Raw genomic sequence first — 25,626 nt, 5'->3', positions numbered from 1 at the left:
TTAAAGTTGGGGGGGGGGGGCAGAACTACTCTCATCCCATACAAAAAGTGGAAAAGATTCAAAGGAATCTGGGAACTTAACAGCTGGATCTGAAACTCACGTGTTCCTCATTGACTTCAGAGCATTTTGGATTTACTTTTTTTGCTGCTCATACAAACAGCAATTATTAAAAGCTCCTTCTGCTTCTCCCTATGCAATGTATTCCCTGACTGTGGAGCCAACCTCCAAGTGAAACAGTCCCCTTATTACAGAGCCCTAGCAGGACCTGTAAGAACCAGCCATCAGTAAATCAGAAGAGCTAATCAGATCAGTATTTAGGCTTGTATATTCTCTACAAGCAGTGCCATACATGTACCATGACTTTCAGTACCAGTGTCACAGTTACTCCCAACAGTGAAGACTACAGTGCTCAGAAATAAAGTTTGTCACCTCCATGAATTCCAAGAAAGGTCTTAGCTGCCATTAGAGGATACAGTGTTCTCCTCCTCCAAAAGTTAACAAATTATCTCCTTATATGACTACACTTGGAAGTGTCCTTTAAGCAAGAGAAGAAAAATTATCTGGGTCTGCAAAATGGGAGATCTTGTTGCACGCAATACTCCCAACCCTTGGTATACCAGAATTTTACATCAGACTAGCAAGTACAGCAAAGCAGTTGTAAAACCAATCTCTCCCTTGGTGGACATCTTATTTTCCAGTACAAAACCAAAAAAAGGTTGCATACCAAGTAGCTTAGAAGAGTAATCACATGTCTACTAATGAATGCAAGTTTAATTTAAGCAAAATGATCAAGAAAGTTTGCAAAAAAATCTGTCCTATTCCTATGGGTTAAACTTAGCATATTACAAGCTCCTCAAGGTGCTGTCATACAAATGAACAAACAGACAAACAAATTCAATGCTAACAGTGCTTTAAAGGAGCAGGGGTTATTTTTAATAATCCCCTACAGCCACTGACTCATGGAAGAAGACCAGGGAAGCATTCACATGCAATATCACTATGAGGGACTTAAAAAAACCAGAGAGACCAGAATTTGACTGGAATTCTTTCTAGCTCAGGTTTAAATAACAATCATAAAATTAAAAAAAAAAACAACAAACCAAACCCAAAACACAAACCACAACAAAAAACCCCAAAAAAACAGACTTAAAGTGTATGAAACTCTTCCAACACTTTTAGGTACCTCATTAACTCTGGTAAGGCAGAAACTGTAGGAAGTTTAATAGAATGCATCTCATGGCTGTATTAGCAAGCGAGCACCACACACAGTTACTGCACTTATCAAGAGACAAAGTATTCAATTTGTTCATTTTTAGAATTATTCACATTGCTGCCTTTATCTAAATGAACTATTATGTGAGCAGGATGTTTTAGGAACTACTCAGTATGATAGGATATTCTTTAATCATGATTAGTTAGACTTACAAATGATTATGGAACATACAATGTGTTGCAGCTTTGGATCATTACCCATGGAAATGTAATTCAGAAGTACAAACAATAATTATTTCCGTCACTCCTTTTACTGAAACATAGCTTGCTTTAATTAGGATATTGATAACTGAGCACAGCAAAAAAGGATTTTTTAAATAGTTAATCTGATAAAGAATTAAATGAGCTTTTAACCAAGAAAGCTTAATCATCCAAACAGCCTGCATTGAGGCTGTCCCACCTCCGCAGGAAGGCCCACTAACGTACTGGACTAAGGGATGACTAAAGATACGTTTTCTATGGCAGTTGCCAGCCTCTGGGGCCCTCAGTGCCGTCCCCGTGAGGTTTCCCCTGGTGAGGGGTCTGTCCTTCACCGGAGCTACCCAGCTCCTCCATCCTCAGGACGGCTGCCCCCCGCTCTGCCCATCGGCAGCAGCTGGCTACCGCTTCACCGCCTCAGGTTTAGGAGACAAATCGGGAAGTTTCCCCAAATCTAATCAAGGCAGAGCATGCCGCGGTGCACTCTCTAAGCCACTGCACAACTGTTAGTTTAGGAACATCACTGTGTCTTGGACAGCAGATGTCTATTGAAGAGCATGAAAACCAGGGGCAAGCACGGATAGGATCCTTCCCAGCCTGCAAGAGCTCAGGACCCTGCTTAACCATACACATCATCTTTGCATTTAGGAGCCCATTTCACTTTCATTAATGAGTCTGTCCATTTTTAGAACAGACATTAGCATCCAGTATCACCACTATTCCACTGCAAAAAGTTCCACTTAATTATCCGTTGTGTGAAACACTTTCTTTTGTTTTAAATGTTTCCTCATTTCGTTAGTACAAGAGTTTTATTTGAATACCAGTGTTGCTATCAATCTAGTCCAAGAGGTAGTGGTAAAACTGCCTCTCCAAAAATGAGGGAATGGTAGAGAAGCAACGATTAGGTGTTGTTTAGGAGAAACTATATGCACTGACTGAAAGTGAGACTGCACATGAACAGACACCAGATATAAACCATCAACATATAGATGAAATCAACAGCACCAATGACAAATGGTTCAGGCATTTCTTGGCAGACAACTGCCGCTTGATGTAAAGGCTCACGTGCAGTTCTCTACCAGCTTGTCGTCTGCCAAGAAGCATCCTCTGCCTCTGACCAAGCCAGTTAATTAAAATGTAGCAATAGGTTATACTGGAAAAGTTCACTCCTGTTTGCAAGAAGCAGATCTGCAGTGAAAGATACAACTATTTAATCGCAGAAGGAAGAGCTTTCAATTCTAGACACCCTTAGATATGATTATTTCTGGTTGCCAAGTTACTGTAGGAGGACAAGTGATTTCCTTCAAGAGCTGGAGATGAAACATTAAGTAAAACAATATTTAGTAAAGATCAAGAAGCCTGCTACCAAGCACCTCTCAATTTTTGTCATTACTGTTAAGTGTGAATTTGAAATGGGTCTAAGTGCAATTTTTTTCCCAGAACATTATAAGACAGTTAAAATATGAAAATCTGTATTTTTTTAAACATTAATGTCTTTTCAATATCACCTACACTCAGAGCAGGACCATGCAATTAAACAGGTAAGTCTACTTAAGATGTAAAAGTGTCAGAGGAACATTGTCTCCTTGTAACTGCTTTGTCAGGTACATGACCCAATAGTACCTGCTATGCCAGCTTTAACATAATGATAAATTTTAACAAAAACCAACACACACACCATAGAATTTAAGTTAATTTAAAGTGACAGGTTCAAAACAGAGTTTTATCCAGTATTTGGGAAATTTACACATGAAAGAAAATTAGACATCTTCAGGGTTTTGTGGAGTTTCCACCAGTAATTGCTTTGGATTTGAAGAAATGCAATGATAAATTCAACTTACAGTTAGAGAGTATTAACTTGTGTTAATCCTACAATAAAATATTATTATAATCCAGAGATAGGAACAAGAACTTAAAACTAGTAATATTAAAGACTTTTCAAGTGCCAAGCTAAAAATTTAAAATACCACAGTACCTGTGACTTAGTATAGCCTCCTCCAAAAGTGTTAAAGAAATAATTGCACTAGTCAAAGCTCTTGGATAAAATTGCTTCTTCATCCTCTCCAGAAACCATGACAAGCAACAGATATTAATGGGATATTAAAGCTTTAAAGACATTCACATGTATAGGTTTACCAGTTATCTTTTCGTTCTTAACATGTCTTTTCCATGTGACATGAAGCTTCAGCTTCAGGAAGACCAACAGAAGTATAGTTCATAGGAGATTATATGCTCAAAATCAATTTGTGAAGCAGGAACCTGATGCACCAAATCTACCCCTAGCATGGCACAGGAACTCCATAATTACACACTCCAGCACAAAGCCCAGTAAGAATGTACTGGGTATGGTTTTAACTCACGAAAAATTAAAAAAAAAATAAAAAAATTCATTCAACACTTTCATGAAGTAATAGCTTTAAGACTTATACAAAGCAACAGTAATAGAAGCAAGAAAACCCACTGGACAGGTTTCTGCTGTACAAGCCATTTTCAACATTCTAAACAAGTTTAATTCAGATAAATAAAACTATTAAACTAAAAGTTAACTGCTTATGTAGATGATGATATTTCAGATAAGACATATGAAAATATCATACCTCTTCTCCTGAAAGATAGTAAGCTGAAAGTAGTCCACCAACAAAACGAATGTTCACTTCAAATACTGAAATTTCAGCATTCTGTAGAAATAAACAAACATAATTTTATTTCCTGATACTTTTTTGTACAGTTTTGTCTTTTTTTTTATATACATGCAAGTATTAAGTTACAACAGCTGTAATAGCAAAACACAGAAGCTGTAGGTTTTCAACATAAGTGAACTTGAAAGCATTTTAAAGTATTTCCTCCTCTTCCTCATGTCAATGAAATATCCTCTCCATAATCCTCATCTGTTTAACTTTTCATCTCTTCCATTTGGACATTCATTCAATCCATTCAAGAGGCATTCACTTGAAAAGCTAATCTGCCACAGTTTATTAATTTTTGCTTTTTTATGTAATGCTACTTTTTATATTTTTGTATTTCTGTAGAAAAATGGTACCCAGCACTCAATTTTCTAAACTTTTGAGCACATAAATAAGGTGCTTGACTTCCGTGTGTTCTGGGTTGCTTTTGCTTCTATTGAGTTGTTTTTCCATCTTCTATTTGCTGACATACACTATAGCTGTATTTAATATAAATCAATGCCTGGTGGAGCTGTGGGATTTTCTTCCAAAGGGCTTGCAGGCTTTTCTCACTCAGCTAGTTTTTGTACTTTTCCAGTTTAAAGGTTCAGATGTCAGTTTATGTAGGAGGGAAGAAGTTGCTCCCTGTTTTCCATGGATTTTAAATTATAGTAAACTGTCTTTGCAGAAGAAAACAGCACTAGGTTACTTACTAGAAGTATGACTTCAAGCTTTTCAGTTTGTAAAGCACTCTGATTAAGGAAAGGCATCTAGATACAGCACAGAGAGTTGTCCAATGTTTCATCATTTGCAAAGGTACAGACTTCAAAAAACACTCACAGACTTGCTACAATGCTTGCCCACTTACCCTCAGGTAAAATCTATTCTGTACCTCCCTCTCTGAAAATTGAGGATATAATTTCATTCACAGAATTGCTCTGGTTAATGTATAATTCATATTACATACGTGTGTGTGCCTGTATAGTTTTTGTATACACACAAGCACAATTCAAAGGGGCAGACAAAGTAAAGCCATCGCTCACATCTGGCATCACACGTTAAGACCTCAAACTGAAAAAGTTATCATGCTGACTTGCACTGTTCAGAATATAACATTTTTCCAAGTTTATTTTAAGTGTACTAAAACTCTGCAGTTTCTCCTCACACACTGCTCTCCCAATACTGGTGTACGCTTACTGTTTCCGAAAGAAACTACAAAGGGAAAAAAAAAAAGGCTTAATTTCTGTTACCAAAATTGATCTCATATTTCTGCTTCCAAGCGTTCAGTCATTCTCCCACTGAATCCAGCAAGAAGGAGAACGAAGTAACTGGAAACAGGTCTTTACTTAAACTAGTGCCATCTCTGTACATTTCTTTTTATTATATCATGATATATCGTAAACTCAGGGAGATGGACATAAAAACATTTAAATCCTCTAAAAATCTGACCTAACTAGACAATACAGCTGTTCACCTGCTAAGCAGGCTACCTATGTAAGAACTCTACATTAAATAAAGAAGTCTACTTTAACTAAATCCAATGCATAAAACAGCTTGTAGGGAACGGATCTGACAGAAGAAAGGATGATTAAAGGAGTGATAAGGGCAGCTTCTCTTCCCTGGAGCTTGAGCTAGCTGAAACTCCTATAAACAGTATTTTACTTGAGAACCTTCTTCACAAGTTGAGGTTCTTTCCATCTCAGTCCTTAGCCTCAGCACACGCCAAGGACTTTTCTTTGATGTGGGAAAGTTGAAGCTGTAAAGAGGCAGGTATTAGACAAGGAAATGAGTTAATGAGATATCCCAGACAGTTGTGTTTCCTGTGAGGACTGAATTAAATTACTTTTTGATTCCGAATTGCTCAAAGTAAACCGAGTGATATACAAACCTTACATTTTGCTTTTCTGGATTTAATATGGCCACTTAACTCACAAACCATTGCTATCTTTCAAGGAATGCAAAGGCCTTTTAAGAAAAACTCAGTACATATGCACCGACATCTGCCTCTGGAAACCAGTTACAGACAAAAAGATGACTTTGAAGTAAAGGCAAATAATGATTCTACTGTCGAACCACAAAGATTAATTGCACTGTAATCCTGAATGTCTGCTGAAGTGGTGATATTTCAGGACATTTCTTGAAGCTAACCATTGTTCTAATGTTATCAGATTTCCAATACTTCACTTGCACACATTTCTGAACCTTTGTTTGAAATCCTCGTCTCTTGCTAAAATCTTTATACAAGCCACTGAAGCAGACGCAATTAATGAAACGGACAGACATTTCATTAATGGTAGATTTGAAAGCTGTGTGCTTAACACAGAGTTATTCTTAAAGTCATTATACCAGGCTAGCAGTATTCTCAGAAAGCACAGGAATTAAGCAATTAGCAAAACAGTTAAAGAAGTTTTATAAATTCATGTCAAAGGAACATTCATCTCTATGTGGAAAGTTCGTGTGAAGAAGCAGTCTGTTAAGAAAAGTGAACTTGTCCTAAAAGTAGCAGATGTCTGCTACACCAACTTTATCCTTCTTCCTGGTTTGATTTTTTCAAATGTTACACATCTAAGATGACACAGCCTGATCATTACCCTCTTTTCATATTTTTAATCATTATCCACACACAGTTCGCACAAATAAGTCTGTATATTCCTACTCAGCAGTCAAATCCTAAGTAAATAATGTTATTTTTTATTTTGCTTTCAGATCCAGCTGTACACAAGTACTTTACGATCCATTTAACAGTGCCAAAATATATAGGAAAAAACTTCACCTGCACTTCCCAAGGTTTCTACTTCACCAGCTGTTTATTTTGGTTTTTTATTTCAAGTTTAGCTTTCTCTTTCACACCATCATTGTATCATTGCATAGTAGGTCTGAGAAGTGGTTGAATTAATTCCGTTATATCTAATGGAAGTCCTGGAAAGGAGAAGTGACTGGACGTGCTTATTTTAAAATGACTGCGATGTTCCTTTTGTAAGAGCCCAAGTATGTAAGATGGCTCTGACGAATTGGATAGATATAATTTCTAATTTTACAATCTTTCCCTTAGTATCCCAATTAGACCGCATGGCCACGTGCTGTGTACGACAATACCTGAAACACCTTTGTTAGTACATGTCTGAGCTAAACTCTTACTGTTCCTATGCAATATCATCTTCCTCTGGATGTTAATTTTGGAGGCCTCCCTTTTATAAAGGATTCTGAAAGTATGTAAACCCTTGGGAAAGTGATACGTATATTGCAAACAACATATTTTTGTGTTACTTCCAGGGCTTTTATGTTAATTAAAGTACGTGAGCAATTTGGTCTTTCATATCTTGCATTTGATAAGTGAGTCATAAACGGGATAGTCCAAGTACTATACGAAATCCAGAGATATTGTGACTGCTGCTCTGTACTTAGAGAAACAGAAAACCAAAAGCAATATATGCATTCATTACATGGTGTGAGAGTAAAACTCTGACAACTTTATGGAATTTCATCTGATTTCCTTGATTAGCTTCTAAAGACAAAATTATTTTGACAGAGATGTAACATCGTTTACATTGATGGCTAGACACGTAACATGAAAGTGAACCTATTTATACACAGTGGAGACTGCTCTTTCTCAAACTCAGGCTATGCAAATAAACAAGTCTCTACAATCAAAGGACAAAACAGCCAAGTGTTACCACATTTTGGCTTGACAAGGAGAAATGCTAAAATAAGGGGCTTTTTTAAGCAAGAGAAGAAAAATAGCTCGGAAACGCTCCAGAAGCTGCAGAAGATGATAGGTTTAACTAGTAAACCTATTAAACTAACTCCTTTTAAAGAAAGGGAGGTTGACTATTATCTTAGGAAGCCCCGTCTTTGAAAAGCAATAAATATTACCAACGGGGGGGAGGAGCCGGTGAATAAATTGCCAAGAGTTACCTTAGCTAGTTCGTCTTACTCTGCATTTATATATTATTTGCAAACCCACGACAGGGCCAATCTGGTCTCAGCTACATGTCACCATTTCCCTCACCCTTCCTGTAAACCAGAGGATTAAGTCCACAACTGGTAAACTACTGAAGCTTCAATCAGCTCTGGCTGAATTTAATGTTGACAGCACTGTTCAGACAACAAAACTACTGTCAGCTGGGCTCTCCTGAAGCCCTTCTCCTAATGGACTCCTCCGACTTCCCAAAAATCAGTATTCACATCCTTCTGGATCATTTACTTAACGTGTCTCTTTCCTGAAAGTCTTCCTCTCCACAAATTCATAGACCAAGGCCAAAACAATTTCCATCTATGTTTTGTCATGGAAAATCACCCTTACTTATGAACACAACATTTGAAACACAACCCAATTTTATTTATCTAGTATCAGCTTCCACCTGGCACTCATCAGCACTGGTACTTGCTCTGCCATTCATAATACAATTGGAGAAAACACTGTGCGCTCTTTATGTGGATGAACGTATTCACAATAATCAAGTCACCTTAATTTATATTTGATAAAGAGCTTACTCACTCAGTTTTTATAAAGATCCAAATAAGGCCACAAATCCTACCAAATAATTTGTGTCGGTGGTCTTTATTGCACACATTCTTTCCAAAACTTTCTCTGCTTCGGTTCTCCTGTTCTTGTCTCATCAAGAGCGTAATAAAACTTCAGTCACCTCATCTGCATTTCCATCTACTGCTCCTATGTACGAGGAATATAGTGATTCCCCCCATGCCCACGTACCATTGCCAACAGCTGTACCCTGCAGGTTAAGAAGCTGTGCAAGACAACGCCAGGGACCTTACACTGAACGATGCTGAAAAATGTATATAATTCTAGACATGAGGGGGACTTGCAATTATTATTACTATTAAATAATAATATCCCCCTGTTGAAACAAAAACATTGGGAATAACAACAAATCTTAGCATTTTCAAGCAGTCCAGAAAGTACGATAGAGACACGAAGAGTACTACAATAGCTCACTTTAAGCCACTGTAACTAAAGTACATCATAATTACTTGCAATTCTAGGGAAAAAAGTTTCATTTGTATTCTGCAAATGAAATTTAGTGGCAGTTTGCTAAAATACTTAGTTCTCATAGACAAGGGAAACAATTTTAGCAACCTTTTTATTGCAAATGTCAAAGCCTGGTTATTGCATAACATGCTACTTAACCTTGCTGAAGTCCCCACGTGGCAAACTGTAAGATCTTAAACAGGCACAAAAATAAAGTGTTACTGAAGGCATTAATGAACTCTAGCCGCACAAGAACTGCAATTAAATAAATTTGCAGGATCTCCTTTTAGCCTAACAAAATAATTTCTTATGCATAATCAAACCAAAATCAAGTCACTTTGGTAAGTCTGGCATTTAGAGTGTGCTAACAAGTTATGTGGCAAACTAGTAAACAAATAGTCCCACAAACCAAAGAACCATTTTCAACTGCTCGCTTTCTTAAGCTTCCTCACAGACCCATTATACATTTACTTGCAGTCCATTTACTCACACCTCCCACATGCCTTTTTTGTGGCAAATTGTTGTATTAGGAAACTTTCTGATTTTCTCACTTAAAGAGAAAAAAACACCAAGAATAAAGTGCCAAAAAACCATCTGCCTCCAAGCCAGAACATTAGCTTATGGTCTGTTAAATATAATTACAAGTCAATCATAATACCCACAGTTTGAGAGTAGTAGGATTTAAATTTATAAAAGCTGAAGTTTGAAATAAACAATCTGGATTCTAAAAGCCTGTCCTGTTACTGACTGCCACAGCAGAGAGAGATTTGAGCTGAAGATAAATGCTGAAAGCATTAATATTTAGCCTGGAGAAAAGGAGGCTGAGGGGAGACCTGATCGCCCTCTACAACGACCTGAAAGGAGGGGGTAGTGAGGCGGGGGTTGGTCTCTTCTCCCCGTTAACTAGTGACAGCAAAAGAGGAAACGGCCTCAAGTTGCGCCAGGGCAGGTTCAGGTTGGATATTAGGAAGAATTTCTTCACTGTAAGAGCTGTTAGGCTTCCTAGGAAGATGGTGCACTCACCATCCCTGGACGTGTTCAAAAAACGTTTAGATGTGGCGCTTCGAGACATGGTTTAGTGGGCGTGGTGGCGTTGGGTAGAAAGTTGGACTTGATGATCTTTGAGGTCTCTTCCAACCATAACGATTCTATGATTCTATGACTATTTGCTGTTCTGGTATCTTGGAAAAAGAGTATGTTAATCTATACATGGCAGTAGAGATAAACATAATTTCAAGTTTCTATACTTCTTCCACTCTTTTCTCCTTCCCAAAATAGTAGATATATTACACACGAAAGTTCTATGTTGCAGGAAGCTGCACACCAAGCTTCCTTCAAAGATACTCAAACTTGCAAAGCTAAGTACAAAGACAAAAATCAGAACTGATAAGTAAGCCATCAAGATTCAGGGTGGCTTATAAAAACAGATACAGTGACTGACCAACCTCCGTAAACAGCTTTGCTTAAGAGTGCTGGCAGGACACAAGACTGAACGTATCCTTGCGGTCTTAATCATTCCCTTCTCTTTATGCAGTTCCTCAACTCATTTAGTACCTATCTTTGAGAGCAAATAATGAAACCCTCTTCATACATTCCCCACAGTACAACAGCAACTCTTCCCTAGGTTGATCCATCCTGTGCAGTTAATAAGGGAAGCTATCTGTGATGAGACACATAATGCACGATGAGTCAGTGCTTGCACAATATGTCAACTAAAGCCAACTACCTTATATCCACATAGATAGAGCTATTGCAGACCGGTGCCGCTTTCATCTGGCTGAGCAATCATAACTTCCTGACATCCTTAATTTTGACCAAAAATAGAGAGGGATGCAGCAAACAAAGCACAACCCACTAATAAACTACAGGAAGTTTATTTTAGTTTGGATCCAAATTCACCTTTGAGATATCTTCTGGTAGAAGAAACAATTTTCTTCTTCTTCCAACAAGAGTATGGCTTCCTGCTCCATACCTTGATCGCACTCTGGTCGTGCCTGACTAAAATCCCCATCAGATGGCTGACGAGTGGGTCAGGGCATGAACTCAAGCACCGTGCCATATACTATCTAATTGTTAGCACCTTCTGGTCTGGTCTGGGCCCCTGTTGTTCCAGCCAATGTCCAGGCACGCTTTAGCACACCATGTAGGCCAAGGACTGTTCCCGGTACGCAGTATGGGCAAGACTGTCCTTTGGCAGGGAAGGCGTTTAGCAGGGCTGAAGAAGAGCGGGACGGTTCAGTTAGTCTCTCATCCTAAAGAAGCCAGGGTGTGTTTGGCCGTAAAAACCAAGCACCATCAGCATGGTAAAAACCAGCACCAATACTCAGCAACTCCCAACCCTTCAACTGCTGCACCACGTGGCTCAGCTCCTGCATCACTACTCCCCAACTCCCAATCCCTTCACCCATCTCATTAAGATCCCTCTTCCAATCTCTCTTCCCAAGTATGGATTCATTGTGGTTCACCACTTGCCCTGCAGAGACCGATAGCTTTTTCCTCCCCAGCGTGAAGCAGAAGTTAGGTGGTGGTACAGAAACTCTTTCAGAAAGCTACGAATGCTCTGTGTATGTGCAGGTTCTAAAGCAAACAATGAAAAAATCAAAACAGAGCAGCACGCAGCCGCGCGTATCTGTAGCTAGGAAACAGCCCAGCTCCCTAGTGATCCCGTGAAAGACTGGCTCCTTTTTCCTCGTTGCGACGTGTTGATACACAACCCGGCCCAGTGCAGCCTTGGACAGGGCTGTGTACGGGCGCTGCGAAAAGGGTGTGCGGGCAGCAGCATGCGTGGGGAGGTCAGACCAAATCCTCAGCTATATTAACTGAAGAGCAGAGATACACCCCCACGGAGATGAAGTGATTTAATGGAAAACAGCACACATCCATGATGACCATGGACTTAGTCACTACAAATGTCATCTCTTTCCAAAGGTACAAGCATGTCTAAATCTCTTAAAATATTGACAGAATTGGAAAATGCAACTTAATTCCTGAAGGACTACTCTCAGTTTGGTTGAAACTTCAGCAAGGTATCAAATACGAAGAATTTCAGCAGTTATGAGAGAAAAAGATACAAGCATTGCAATGTGGATAGCTCAGTTATAAAATCATGGGGCTATCAGCTACAGCTATAATAAAAATAGCGTAAGCGTGTTATACTCCAAAAGGGGAAGCTTCCAAACTCATCCACTCAGAAGCTTACCAATATCACAAGTTTGTCGAGAAAGATAGCATTTACTTATCTAGAATTTTCCTTCAAAATCAAAACAGTTTGCTTTCTTCAGAAAGGTAAACAAGAGTAACCCTGACAATTAATTCATTGAATTGAGGGACTGCAATCTAACACGCGAAGAGATGATGCCGTTTCCCATTAAATCATCTTTATTCCATAAATCTTTTTATGTGGATAAACTAGTGCCTACTTTACAGAGTGACATTTGGAAACTGTTATGATCAGGTAATGAGAATGACCGAGCGCTGGCCAAACAGTTCAACATGTGCAATAAGCATCTGACGTATTACAAACTTCTAGAGAGGAAACCTTGCTTTATCCAGCAGCATTGACACAAAATATAAAGAGAAAAGATTACGCTACAGAATGCAGTCACAGCTATTTTAGTAAAGATCACCTTAAAGAAAATTCAAGATTTAAAAAGTATGGTTCTAAGATTAAATGTAGAGATAAACTAACCCTATTTATACAAATAAAGGCCATATATGCTTCCCCAAAAGCTGATTAAGCAGTCACTGCCCAGGAAATGACCAGAAACATCAGAAACACATTTTATACTACTCACAAGATATAACACTTAAGGATACGTCAGTGTGTCAGTTATTAAAAACTAAATCACTTTCGTGGGAGAAAGGTTTCTAAAACAGGAGCAAAAGTCTACAAAACATTAATGCAGAAAATGCCAAGTAATGCCTGATACGTGACAAACGCTCACATACAAAGAGAGGGCCCTGCTGTTCTTTAAGCAATTTCCAGATACAAATACAAAGCAGCATTCGAAACCAGAACTTATATTTAAAGTGGAAAACTAAACAAGAGTACAACTTGAGTAGCTTCAAACAAATCAGCCATTAAACAAACAGACATCAATTATTAAAGTTGGTGTTGCGGTCATTCATTTTCATTTCCTCATTCCACTTTGGCAAAATTTATCTACTCGTTACTGATGCCGATGTAAAATTCAATCCTATATGATTATGAAGAATTATGAAAATAATTTTGTGAGGTGTCAAACTCAAGGCAGCGATTTACAGGAATATCAGGGACAAGATATTGTTCCTGATGCACATCAGTATTATCTGTAAAGTAGTTTTGGCAAATCTGCTGGATTGCTGCCTTGACTGACTAATGCAATACAAAATCTCAGACATTTTGAAAGACTTCATAGCTTTTAAGCATTACTGAGAAAAAAAATAAGTGCTACATAATTTTAAAAAGTACATAAATTAACAAGAGGAGCTGAAATTGTAGCCAATACCATCTAGAAGTTTCCAGTACAAAGTATAGTAAGATTTATGTAAACCCAAAGATTTTAGTGTTATTAACATAAATCACTCTACAGTGCTTTATGATGTTCCTCCAAGTGGAGCTCAGCTCTTTAAAGTGCAGTTTCCTATTTTCTATGATGTTTTGTTCTTATGTTTTTAAACATCCTAATAATGCTAAGCTAGTAAGACAGAAATTTAATATTACAAAAATTCCTTTGGAAAAAAGATACCTTCTGCACAAGATAAAGTTAGCATGACATTCAGATATCTGACACTACTTGAAAGCACAGTTTAATATCTTGTATTTACATTATTAATGTAAACATAAATGCACACTAAATTGCTGCTTCTACAAACTATATAATATCCACTCTTATTAACTCCTCCTTCTTAAAATGATAATTAATTCTCAAGCATGTAAGAGAAGCTAATTAATCCTGACTTCTGCATAACATATTAGAAAAAGTACTTTGTTTTCAGAAAGTGTTTCTACCATTACACACATCAACTATAAGAGCCTTTAAGTGCTTAGTGTACCTTACCTACAATGCTTTCCTACTTTACTACACCAATCAGCAGAGGTACTCTGTTAGTTCTCTGTACCCAGCAAAAAAAAAAAAAATATACTCTGGCCCACAAAACAAACCAGACCAGAAACAGGACTTCTCAACTTAAGTTTTACAGAAATTCTTGCCTGTTCAGGACCTTTCTAGAATAAAAACTTTAATAATGAACTTTGCTCTCAGCTGCATATTTACCAGTTAATAGGATGATTTGTACATGCAGTTGTGATGACCTGGTGCCTCGTAAGACTGAAGCAGCTCAGTTTGTGCCAACAGTTCTGCCTAACTCATGGGATTCAACTTTACTAGAATACACAAAGGAACTTATACAGTACGTATGGTGTGCAGCTTTCTCTAAACACAAGTCTAATTAGAGGAAGATTTCACAAAGTAAAAACGTAAAGTGTTTACATAACTAAAAAATTAATGCTTGAAGCATTAATTCTATCCAAAAGATCTGAAAAAGTTTGTTGTTTATTTTACATTGGTAAATATTCTAATCCTTTTTCCTTCCTTCAGTCCAGCTCATCTACCCAAATATCTCAGATTGAAGAACTGCGTATAAGCAGAGCAGTAAGTTTATTATGCCTCTGCCTTGTTTTATCTATCAGTTTATCTAAACTCTGCAGCCTTGTATCATGCTTGCAACATTAGAACCCAGTCCTCAATTGGCCCCTGAAGACTAAACAGAGCATTAAATGTCGACCAGCAACACTACTTACCACATTGAAATCTAAGTTTTTTTCAACCCACTCCTTGGCTTCCTTGAATTCCTCTTTCATTTCCATGATGTGTAGTGTATCAAGGGCATCCACTATTGTTGCTCCTTGAATGTTACCTGAAATACATGAAGAGTCAGTGATTTACTTTTCAACAGAAGGCTTTTCAGTTAGATCCAATTAATTTAAATGAATTCTAATTTCAAAATCCAATTAAAAATTAGGCATATAAGCATTCAAGTGGGCAACTAGTAATTCACAGCCTTAACTTAGATTCCCGTGCCACAACACAACATCGTAATATTTAAGTATTTCTTCCACTAATGAAGTTTTGAAAGGCGGTTCTGATGCACTGCATTTTCAGCCATGATTTTGCATTTTTAAACAGTGGTGGAAGAGTTCACTGTAAAATGTAATTCATAAAAGACAATAATCTCACTAAATTGAGAAATGACTGTTTCTTCCAGTTTGGAGTGAAAAACGTCAGTTGCTTTTTTGTTTTTGTACTCAATAACATACATAAACCTTTAAGAAGCTGGTAATTTCTGATCACATTTCAGTTAAGAAAGCCCTTTAGGAAGCATCTTCTCTGAAAAACAATTTTTCTGATACTGTGCATCACCATGTAACCTGCACAAGACAGCACTGGGGGAACAAAGGCAAACTTGCACACATGTGAATGTCTCCGCTCTGGAGAGCCCGCCAGACACCGGTTTTCAGAGCAAGTTCTGGGTGTTTGCAAAAGTGGCATCCTTCCACCTCTGCTATGGAGATGGATAAGAGTCAGCCTTCACCTAACATTCCAAGATGATATTTCATCAGTATGTTTACTTTGCCATCGATTAAACGTTCATGATCCTGTACTGAAAGGTTAATGTAGAGGATGGGGGAGAAAATAAAGCCACTCAATATTACTTTCCCATGCTTCCTTCAAATTTACAATGATCTTTTCAAAACACAATTTTTGTCCAGGAAAAATTTCAATTCCTACTCACTGAATAGTGTCAAAAATACAATTTTGGCCATTTTACTCAGTTTTGTATTTATGAACATGGCTCCAGCAATCTTCATTCTGAATGGAAACCACTGTTAAGATATACTTTAGAGAAGACCCTAGATACAGAAGTAAACATTTAGAATTGCAAAATCATTTCGGTTGCAAGGAACAGAGGAAGTCATTAGGTCCAATCCCTCTCTCCCCCAGCAGGGCTAATGACTCAGGTGGATAGTTGACTACTTATTCAGGAACTGATTGCACTGGGCAAATAACAAGACAGTAGCTACAACTAACTTTACAGAACTTGATTATCATCTTGCCTCTGAAATACCTGATGAAAAAGTAAAGTTAGTTCTATAGACTTATCAAGTATCAGAATGGAATTATTTATATATAAAGTAGAAAATCCACTATTTCAGTCAACTCTGGTGTTCACTACCATCAAGGTGTTCTGCTTCCTTATGAAATGGAGAAGTGATTGGAGACCTCCATGCAGCAGGATTGACATCACTGTCTTAACTTAAGCTTCCAAGTAGAAAATAATTTTCCATTTGTATGATCTTAAACAAAACAACACTGGAGATTATTATAAGAGTTACTTGGTAACTTTAACAGAACCAGATGCTCCCTCTGCTTTAGCAGCTGCTCATTGTTTGTAGCATCCTTTTTGGAACATCCTTTTCCACTATGAAGGAAGTAATTTATATGTTTTCCCCCCACATATTCCACTAATAAAACTGCAGCACGCTTTGGTAACAAGGACATCCTATCTTCCCAGAGCTTATTTGGAGCTTGGCTGCCCTTCTTTCATATTAAAGGAAAGGCATTCCTTTAAACTTGGCTAAGTAACTTGTATTTTTCCTGAGCTCATGAGAAAGTGAGAGCAATTGTGGAAAACTGCTGGAGGATGTGTGCTCAAGAACACCACTGCAAAGGCTCTGGAGATGTTTAGCAACTCCGTACGACAAAAGCAGCTCCTGGTGAACTTTTACAACTGAACTTTACTTACGGAAAAATCACCTGTAACCTCATTTGCTTGAGCGGATTGCGATAGGCTCACTGTGCAATGACATTCTTTGTGATAATCCTCTTGTAACACAGCTAACACCACCTCTAAAAAGTTGAGCTTTCAATTTTAAGGATTAGTACTTGAGCTGCAGCTCACTACTGAGTCAGAAGAAAAAGAGGAGAATTCAGCCTTATTGCAAAATCACCCTTGGAGTCACCCACTTCCTACGATTTATTTTTTTTTTCCCTTGAATCTGGCCTATGTGGCCTGCTTAGAGCATAGACCTCTCCCTGCAGGCAGACAGAAAAAAATGGGAGAATCTGAAGTATATCTCACTTTATTCAAAACAACTTTTTCTATTATTCTGAAGGCTCCAGAAAACAGAATAAAGGGATTAATGTGACAATTAAATAGTCAAGTTTGTCTTGAACAGTTACACTTCAAAATTCTTGATAAAAGAACACAGAATGTATTTTTAAAGTCTCAGTTTAGAGGCCAGAATTATGACTTGTGAACAATTGCAGTTTATGCTAAGTTAGCCAACAGGCTAATCCAAACCTAAGAGCGTTAAGGAAACTGTATAGCTGAACAGTTCATTTATAACCAGTCAGACAAACAAGGTGGGGGAGAAAAAGGAACGCAAAGAAGTTAAATGAACATTCTTATTATGGCATAAGACCAAATATTTCACAAGCCTATAGACACAATGCTTCTCAAAGCACACCACATAAACTATTAAATATTGTTATCATTCATGTTAGTTACTACACAACGTTCCCAAGGAATTACACAGCAGTCAAGGTCTACAAGAGGCAAAGATTATTGCTAGGTAATTACAATACACACTCATATGACATCATATTTGGACAGGAGGACTGCTTTGTTATCCACCTACAGTACTACTATAAATCTGATTAACAGTGAGCACTGGGTTACAAAAAGTGCCAGCAAAGTTGCAGTCACCATGGCAGAATTTCACAGCTGCCGTAGGCAGAAGGAAGATATCGCAAGCAATACTTGGAGCAAATTCATACACCTGAGGTAATTACAGATATATTTTGCAGATAATACAAAAAATAGTATACTTGAGGTACAGAAAATGGGCTTGAAATTCATAAAACAGAAGCTTGAAGTGAGTAATTTTGATGACAGAAGAGATAACCAGATGTACAAGCCTACCAAAGTGAAACATTGTTAGTCTCTACCAAAAGCTCCAGACCAAGTACTCATACATGCTCCATTCTACTCCCTTTGTTAAATCTGCTTCTGTTTTTCTTTCTCCTCTTTACTAACAGCATTGTTTATTCCATGTAAGTGATTACTAGAGAACACGTAAAATAGCCTACAAGCTACTTAACTAAAGAGAAAGTAAAAGAAATCAGTCAACAGAAAACTTCAAGTGGACAATCTAGCAGCATCTACAGAGCATCCTTTCCAGTTTAACACTTGAAATCTTTAGCAATGATCTGGAAGAAAATAAGAACCACCTACTGCTAACAAGATTTGTGGATGATTAACTAAGATGACCGATTACCCAGCATTTCAGAACAGTGTGATACAAAGCACAGAGCAGTCTAGATCACCTCTGGGCAATGTACAGTGGGTCCATTTAAACAGCGTGCTTTTTAACACCCAACAATTTAAAGGTATGTGCACACAAATAAGAAAAGGAGATCACATGAGAGAATGGAGCAGTGCCTCAGGGGCAGGCGGGAAGAGCAGAATTAAAAAAAAATAATCAGAGGATGAATAACTTTGTATGAGTTTCCAGCGTGTCACTGATGGGAAAACTGCTAAGGGCGACAAGCTTATTAGCACAGCTCTGTGACTGAGCTCATGCGGCCATATTGTTTAAGAACCACAACTGGCTTATGGCCAAACTGTCTGGAGGGTGGGCCAAAAGAAGCTTTTATTTATCTAGCCCAGGCTTTTAGACACGGCTTATATTTTGGCCAAAAGTGTCTGAAATAGAATACAGCCAGGATGCCAGAGTCAATGCGTGTTGATGCATTTAATAGTTTGTTTACAACTTTCCTCCCATCCTTTGTATACTAAGTTTGGCGTTTCATTCTCCAGAACATCCACATTCCTCATCATCAGATATATTTGGAGATAGATATAGGTATATATACACACAGATATATATGCATACATATATGTGAAACAGATGAAGATTTGTGATCTGCAAGCATATCATACAGAACATGACATGGAGGAAAGTTTCAGGCCACTTACTCTTCCTGAATTCAACTGCTTTTCTTTTTCTGACTGTGTCCTATTCTGAACGGAAGGATGCCATGGCAAAGCATACGACAAAGATGGAAGATAAGGAAAGGTGAACTGTGAAGTAGCCTCAGGTCATGCTATACATCAGCTCCCTCTCCCATAATACTTCACCATCCAACAAGCGTCATAAACTAGGATTTCTTGTTCTTGCATGACTGTAGATGTGTAGAATATTCTTTCCTTCCAGAAAAACAGCTACATTTTTGTGTTTCTGATATGAAGTATGAAAATTAATATAGGGCATTTATATATGTAATTTTTTTTAATGTGATGAAAATTCAGCACACAGAACTAATAATGGATAACCCTTCAAATAAAGTGAAAGTGTTCAAAACAGTTTCCTCTATAGCTGTCAGAAGAACTGCTCATTAGGGCTACTTTGTACTACTGTGGAAAAGAAAAAGAAAATTTTATACATAGCTGTATTTGAATTGCACTCAGCCCCACCCTGATCTTCTTAGACTCTTCATTGTTTTCACCCAGTGAGGAAAATGTGTTTTGTCACCTTCCAGTTATTGTAAGTTGAAGAAGATCACTCAAAGAAGAGGTAGTCTACAAAATCTTCTTCCAGTTTGTCATTTCAGACTCAAAATTCCAGCCAAAAAAAATATAAGATGCCATAGTTTTTCTTAATCTGGCCATTAAGAACAGTTCAGATTTTCTTAATATGGGGAGTAAGACCATATACTTTGTAACACTAAATACACAAATTATAAAAAAACCCAATCGAGCATACAATTTTTTTCAGCTCTATATGCATATACATCGTACATCAACAACTCTGAACTATGTTATTCTCAACATATTCAAGAATATATAGCTTGACAAAATTAATGTTTTGATTAGAGCTGTAGGTTTCTTAAGAGTGTTGTTTCAAAAGCTGACTCAGATTTTAAAAGTGTATTCCTTTAAATAAAGTTCACTGAAAAGGTTCCTATCCAGTATCATCAGCAATTTAAAGTGTCAGGAGTGATTAATTAGTAAAGCGTGCTATGCCAAAACATGAAACTCTTACTCAAGTACCTGCAACCCCCCAGCAACACTAACATTTTTAATTTCAGTCACTATTACCAGCTGGTAAGAGTGGGAAAAGAAACAATACTTTCAGGTTTTTTTACAGATCTAGCTTTTCATACGTGTAACATGAAGCAATGCCATAATATTTCTAGAATACTCTTCTAATCTCTAGTTTTTTGTATGTCTATGCATTTTAGAGCCAGGTCTGATGTCCTTGTATTTAATACAGCTTGATTAATTTTTCCTCCATTGCTCGTCTCTTTGCTTTCCATGGAAGTCTTCGGCACTCACAACGCTTCTGGCACCCGTGCAGCTCAGCTACACATTTTGTTATGAACCACTTTCTTCTGTTTGTTTGAACACGCCGCCTACTGATTTGATATTTCCACCCTTTACAAAGGGTATTGTTCCCCACAAGGAACAATAAATCCTTGTTCATTCCATCTATGCCACTTTTTATGGGTCTCCATATATTGTATTAAAAAGTTTTTAACCTTTACTACTTATTTTGTGTTTCAGTCCGTCAGTTCTGTGTATTAACTTAGAATTGTATCTCCCATGCCACTATGTGCCAGTTTAAATTCAGGTACATTAGACCTCATTTGCTATTTCAAAGTGCAATTATCATCTGTCGGGCAATCCTTCTGGGTTCACGGAACTGCTTGCAGTTTGCCATTGCCGTAGTGACGTCAAGTAACTTGTTAGTGCTGCCAAACTGTCACTCTGGTCACTTGATTGTGATAAGTAATTTAAGAGCATGGCCCCAGCAGCAACGGATCCTTGTGAGAGGCCAGGAATAACTCTGAAAAATGCTTTTTGGAAATCTAAAAAGACAATAAACTTGTCTTCATACTGACCAACTTTGAAAAAAACTCAGCAGTTGTGCAGCATGACCTCCTCTCACAAAGGCTTTGTTGAGTCATTCATCCACATATCTGCTAATGCTATTCTTTAGAAGAGTTCCTATTAATTTAGTTGGGAAAGATGTCAGGATTACTTCCAAAATTAAGTTCACATACCAAAACCCAAAATTCCAAGGAATTCAGCAGCAACATCAAAGAGAAACAAGACTGGGGGGGAAGACGTTGACGCTTTTCAATTTAAATTAATATAATTTTCTAGAGCTACATTAATAAACTTAGTTTAAAAATACACATTGTTGTATGCTGCAAGACAGCTTTGAATATGAATTTTGGCAGGTTTTAAAAATCTTCATATACCTCAATATTCCATAGAAGAAACTACAAAAATCAGTTCAAAGTGGGAGGAACAGGATCCTGCTAAATTTTAGTACTCTGGCTTTGCAGACTGTGAATATTTATTAAATGCCTCCCTTCTTCCCCTCCAGAAGAGGTCCTTTTTCACTTGCAGAGACTAATTATACTATGCCCACAAGTTACAGTATTATTAAACTGGCAATACTGCATATGAAATATAGTTACAGATAATTAAGAAAGCCCTTTAGTAACACTCACTCAAGTGCAGAAAACACTTCTAGAAAGAGCTCTCTGCTAATGTAGCAATGCTCATTAGTTTTAAAATTGGTACAGAATGCTTGGAGAGTAATAGCTCCCAGGTTGGAGGGGCTGGTGGTGGGGTGCTGTAAAAAAAAAAAAAAAAAAAAAGGCAAATTCGTGATTTTGCCACTTCCACACGAGGAGGGTAAATGGATACAGCTCTATTTTAGCCAACATTGTTAACAGTAATCTGAAACTTTAAAGGTTAAAGTATTAAAAATTAACAGCACTTACTCAGGGCCTACTTCCTACCCAGGATGGGGAGAGAACGATTAGTAGTCACAGCAGAAGTCACACCAGCATAGGAGACATGCCTGGTTTTGCTGAGGCACAAGTATGGTGCAAACAGATGTTCAGCTATTCCAATTTACTTGATTGGTCTTGAAACAGTGGTACACTCACGGATTTAAACTAATAAGAATGCTACAGAGACAATAACTGATGACTTTTTGCTTCTGCCTTTTCAAATAGTTGTTATTGTAACTGAATTCTTTGTAGTTGGAGTAAACCATAGAAAACCCACAGTAATGTTAGTTACTTGCCAGGACAACATGGTAAAAGCTAAAGGGGCAAATGAAAAGGAAATCAGAACATTACATGGATGTGCTGAAAAGACTTTGCAATGGTCAGAGGCAAGTATGTGGCTTTGGCATGAAACAGAAATACTTCAGTTTATATATGTTTCAGAGTTTCTCTAGAAGTTAATTATTTTTAGTGTGCACATGTGAGAGGAAGGAACTTCTGCTCATAACATGAATATGTCTACAGTCTACCAGTTTAAAGACTCCCTTAACTTATCAAATACACCCGCCACACATACTGCTCACAGAATATTAGCAGGTCTTTGTCTTCAAAAGTTGGTTTCATAGCCTGGGGTTAGGACAAATAAAACGTCATTTCAAAATTCAGCAACAAGTCCTCAGCTACAGAAGAGCTCTACTACCCTGCGTTTGTACAAGGTGCTAAAGCAGGATGCTTTTCCTTCCCCCGAGGTCAGAACCACCAGTCATCACTATCCTTTCTCCCATCGTCATCCCACTGGCCATATTCCTCTTCCCCTAGCCTAACAACAGTGTCAGTCTAGTTGCCAAATTCATGATGGCATTGCCTAACAGTCACATCTATGTGCAATTGCACTTCTTAAAAGCCCGTCTTATTTTTGTATTTCGGAGAAACACATGATGTGTCTTGAAGTCAAGACACAACCGTCAATATAATCTATCTACTAAAATACCTTATCATGCTAGTAAGGACTGAAGCATTTAAACTTTCAAAATTAAGCTTAGAAGCAGTATCATTTGAAAACAGCTCTCCCCCTCTGTGTCAGGAGAGCTATACTGTCTGTAACTTATACAACATTAAGCACCAGTGAGCTACCGTATTGGAACCTGCTGTTGCCCACAGTGAAGTACTTAAATTCTCTATCCTGTAACAGACACTCCCAATACATGCAAAGAAGTACCATAACCGCACCAGTTAAGTCATAGGAGGGGAAGTGTTCAAACTAAACAGTTGTCTAATGAAATATGCTATACCTTACTGCTATTAAGACAATCAGAAACTTTTATTTTTGAAAAAGCAAGACTTGGAAGCAAGAAGACGATCACGGCAAATTAGAGACAGTTATGATGGATGATAGTGAACTGAAGGTCTTACTTGAATTCTGAAGGTTGTGAGGAGATTCACCTGACACAGAGCTATAGGTAACCTATTCTCAACTAATTAATTTCAGAATTACCTTAAAAGTAGTCAACCATTTGCAAACTATTTTTTTTTTTTTTAATAAGAACCAGAAACAAAGAAGATAAGGAAACTTACTTGTCCTTTCATGAGGAAAAAGTGGTTCAATTATTTGACAAAACAGGAAAAAAAAAGAATAAAAAAGCAAAACCAGAGCATCCTTTTATTGCTTTATGAAAAAGGCAGCATTTGTTGAATTCAAACATGAAGATACAGATCAGATCTAATGATCTGAGGACACTACTGCAGAAACAAGGATTTGTTTCTAAAAAACAAAAGGAGATTATGGGTTCAGGAAAGGGTAGCTTATGAGACAGAACCGCTTGCAGATATGCTGCTCTTTAGTATTCTGTAAAGCAATTCAGCAGACACAGATCTAATGCTTAGTTTGATTTCCCACCAAGATCAGTAAGAGTGAAGATGTTTAAGGAAATCTCCTTAGCAGCAAGATCTTATACTAGGTGACCATGATGAGAAAGTGATCTGCATTTAGACTGACTCCGGCTCTTACTCCTTTAAATGCAGTTTTATTTTCAAATTCAACACTTGTCCTGTTTCACACTGAATAGTGCCTGCAGTGACTTATTCTTATGCAACATCCACAGAAGTCCTGCTTAAGAATTTAACAAGTCAATACATCTACAGTTTTTTCTGCAAATCCATGCAATGTTATTAAGAACCCAAACCCCATAAATTTTTATACCACTTCCGATTCCAAATGAAATTACATTAAGCACTTTGATGTTCAAGACATTATGTGCCATTGTGTTGTCCTCCAAGAAAACAACAAAAACAGGATTGCATTAAATAATTCTTCAGATATTATATTAAATTGCACAACTATCAATCATCTGAATGAATATAAAAAAAAATTTAGTTTTCAAAAAAAACCCCAGAAGAAAACAGAAGCCCAACTTAAGCTTGAAGTTCACCCAAACTATTTTGGTTTCAAGCACCTAATTCATGTTTGTAGTCCAATAACTAACTATATAATAATTACCTAGGAACATTTTTGGTGTTACCTTGGGTAGACAAGCATTGCACCAAGATGTAGATGTTGTATTTTCAAAATTATTTTTGTAATCACAACTGCTGTCTCTTAGCAACTTCCAAATATAGTTGAGGATTTGATAAGTGCTCTATTTAGGCTGTTTTAGGAAATGTTTCCACTTTAAGCTATCTTTTCCAAACATTCAACAAAATAAGCTCCTGTTAAAATCAAAATAATGTATTGATTTTGTCTCAGCTATAGATATTAGTTCATTTTTCAGCTTTCTGTTTGGAAAACAGAAGCTATTTTGAATACAGATATATTTTTCTGCAAAACTGAAGATGATGACAGTTCATAGGACTGCTTTCTCACACTCCCTCAGAACGCTGTTGCTCTTCAGTTGCTATTTATCCAGCACTACATCCCACTTGGACATTGAAAAAGTCTTGCTTCATTACTCCAGGTTTCTGCAGGGTGCCCCTCCTACTAGAACTTTTCAGCCTCGTATTTGTTCTACACCGACAACAACTTGGGCGTTATTTAAGCATCTCCTGTGCAACATTTAGAGGTGCAAATAATGGTCATATTGACGAAAGAGAAAGCCTGATAAGGGACTGACAGATACAGATTAACAAGTTTTTTTTAAGGAATGGAAATAAATTCCTGAGAACTGTAGACAGCTCCAGCTACCTTCATGACTATAGAGAGTATCTTTTGTTCCTTGTGTAAAATTTATTTCTCCCCACCCCCACTTACAGTTTTTGTTTCCTGCTTACTGACTGTGGTGTCAATGAGTTACACTTCATAGGAAAAGTTTAAGGCAGGGCAGTATTTAATGCAACAAAACTACATCTTTATCATGCAATGATATGCTTCATTTATTTTCATTCAGAAGGGAATCTATAAAAGTCATAGAAAGCACCACCTTCATTTACTGCTACTTTTTGTACATAACATAAGCAAGAAACACCGCACTCCATGACAGAGGGTAGAACATGTTTATCACCTATAAGCTTTTCAGCTGATTTACTGTTTTATGCTAACGTCACTAAGCACAAAAATACACTCTACTCACCAAATAAATTGCTTGAGTGTCCTTGCTTAGATATGGGTTTCAGTTCATTTAATCCCCATGCGTAACGCTTATAATTATCCCAGGCATGTTTC

General features: G+C 37.5%; 1 protein-coding gene across 1 annotated transcript in view; it reads right to left on the bottom strand.

The window, feature by feature from the left end:
• Nucleotides 1–25,620, bottom strand: part of LOC104158295 — a gene marked incomplete at its 3' end in the record, with an annotated part of 67,697 nt that extends 42,077 nt beyond the window's left edge. Inside the window, exons 1-3 of the mRNA XM_009695901.1 lie at nt 25,535–25,620; nt 14,906–15,021; nt 4,068–4,148 (exon numbers count right to left, since the gene is read on the bottom strand). Of these exons, the coding sequence (XP_009694203.1) occupies nt 4,068–4,148; nt 14,906–14,971 (147 nt within the window). The remainder of the gene's footprint in view (nt 1–4,067; nt 4,149–14,905; nt 15,022–25,534) is intronic.
• Nucleotides 25,621–25,626: the final 6 nt, after the last annotated feature.

Source organism: Cariama cristata, unplaced genomic scaffold, assembly GCF_000690535.1.
Source record: "Cariama cristata isolate BGI_N322 unplaced genomic scaffold, ASM69053v1 scaffold2472, whole genome shotgun sequence".
In the NCBI taxonomy this organism is placed as follows: Eukaryota; Metazoa; Chordata; class Aves; order Cariamiformes; family Cariamidae; genus Cariama; species Cariama cristata.
The sequence above is the reverse complement of the archived record's forward strand: the minus strand, read 5'-3'. Positions and strand labels throughout refer to the sequence as shown.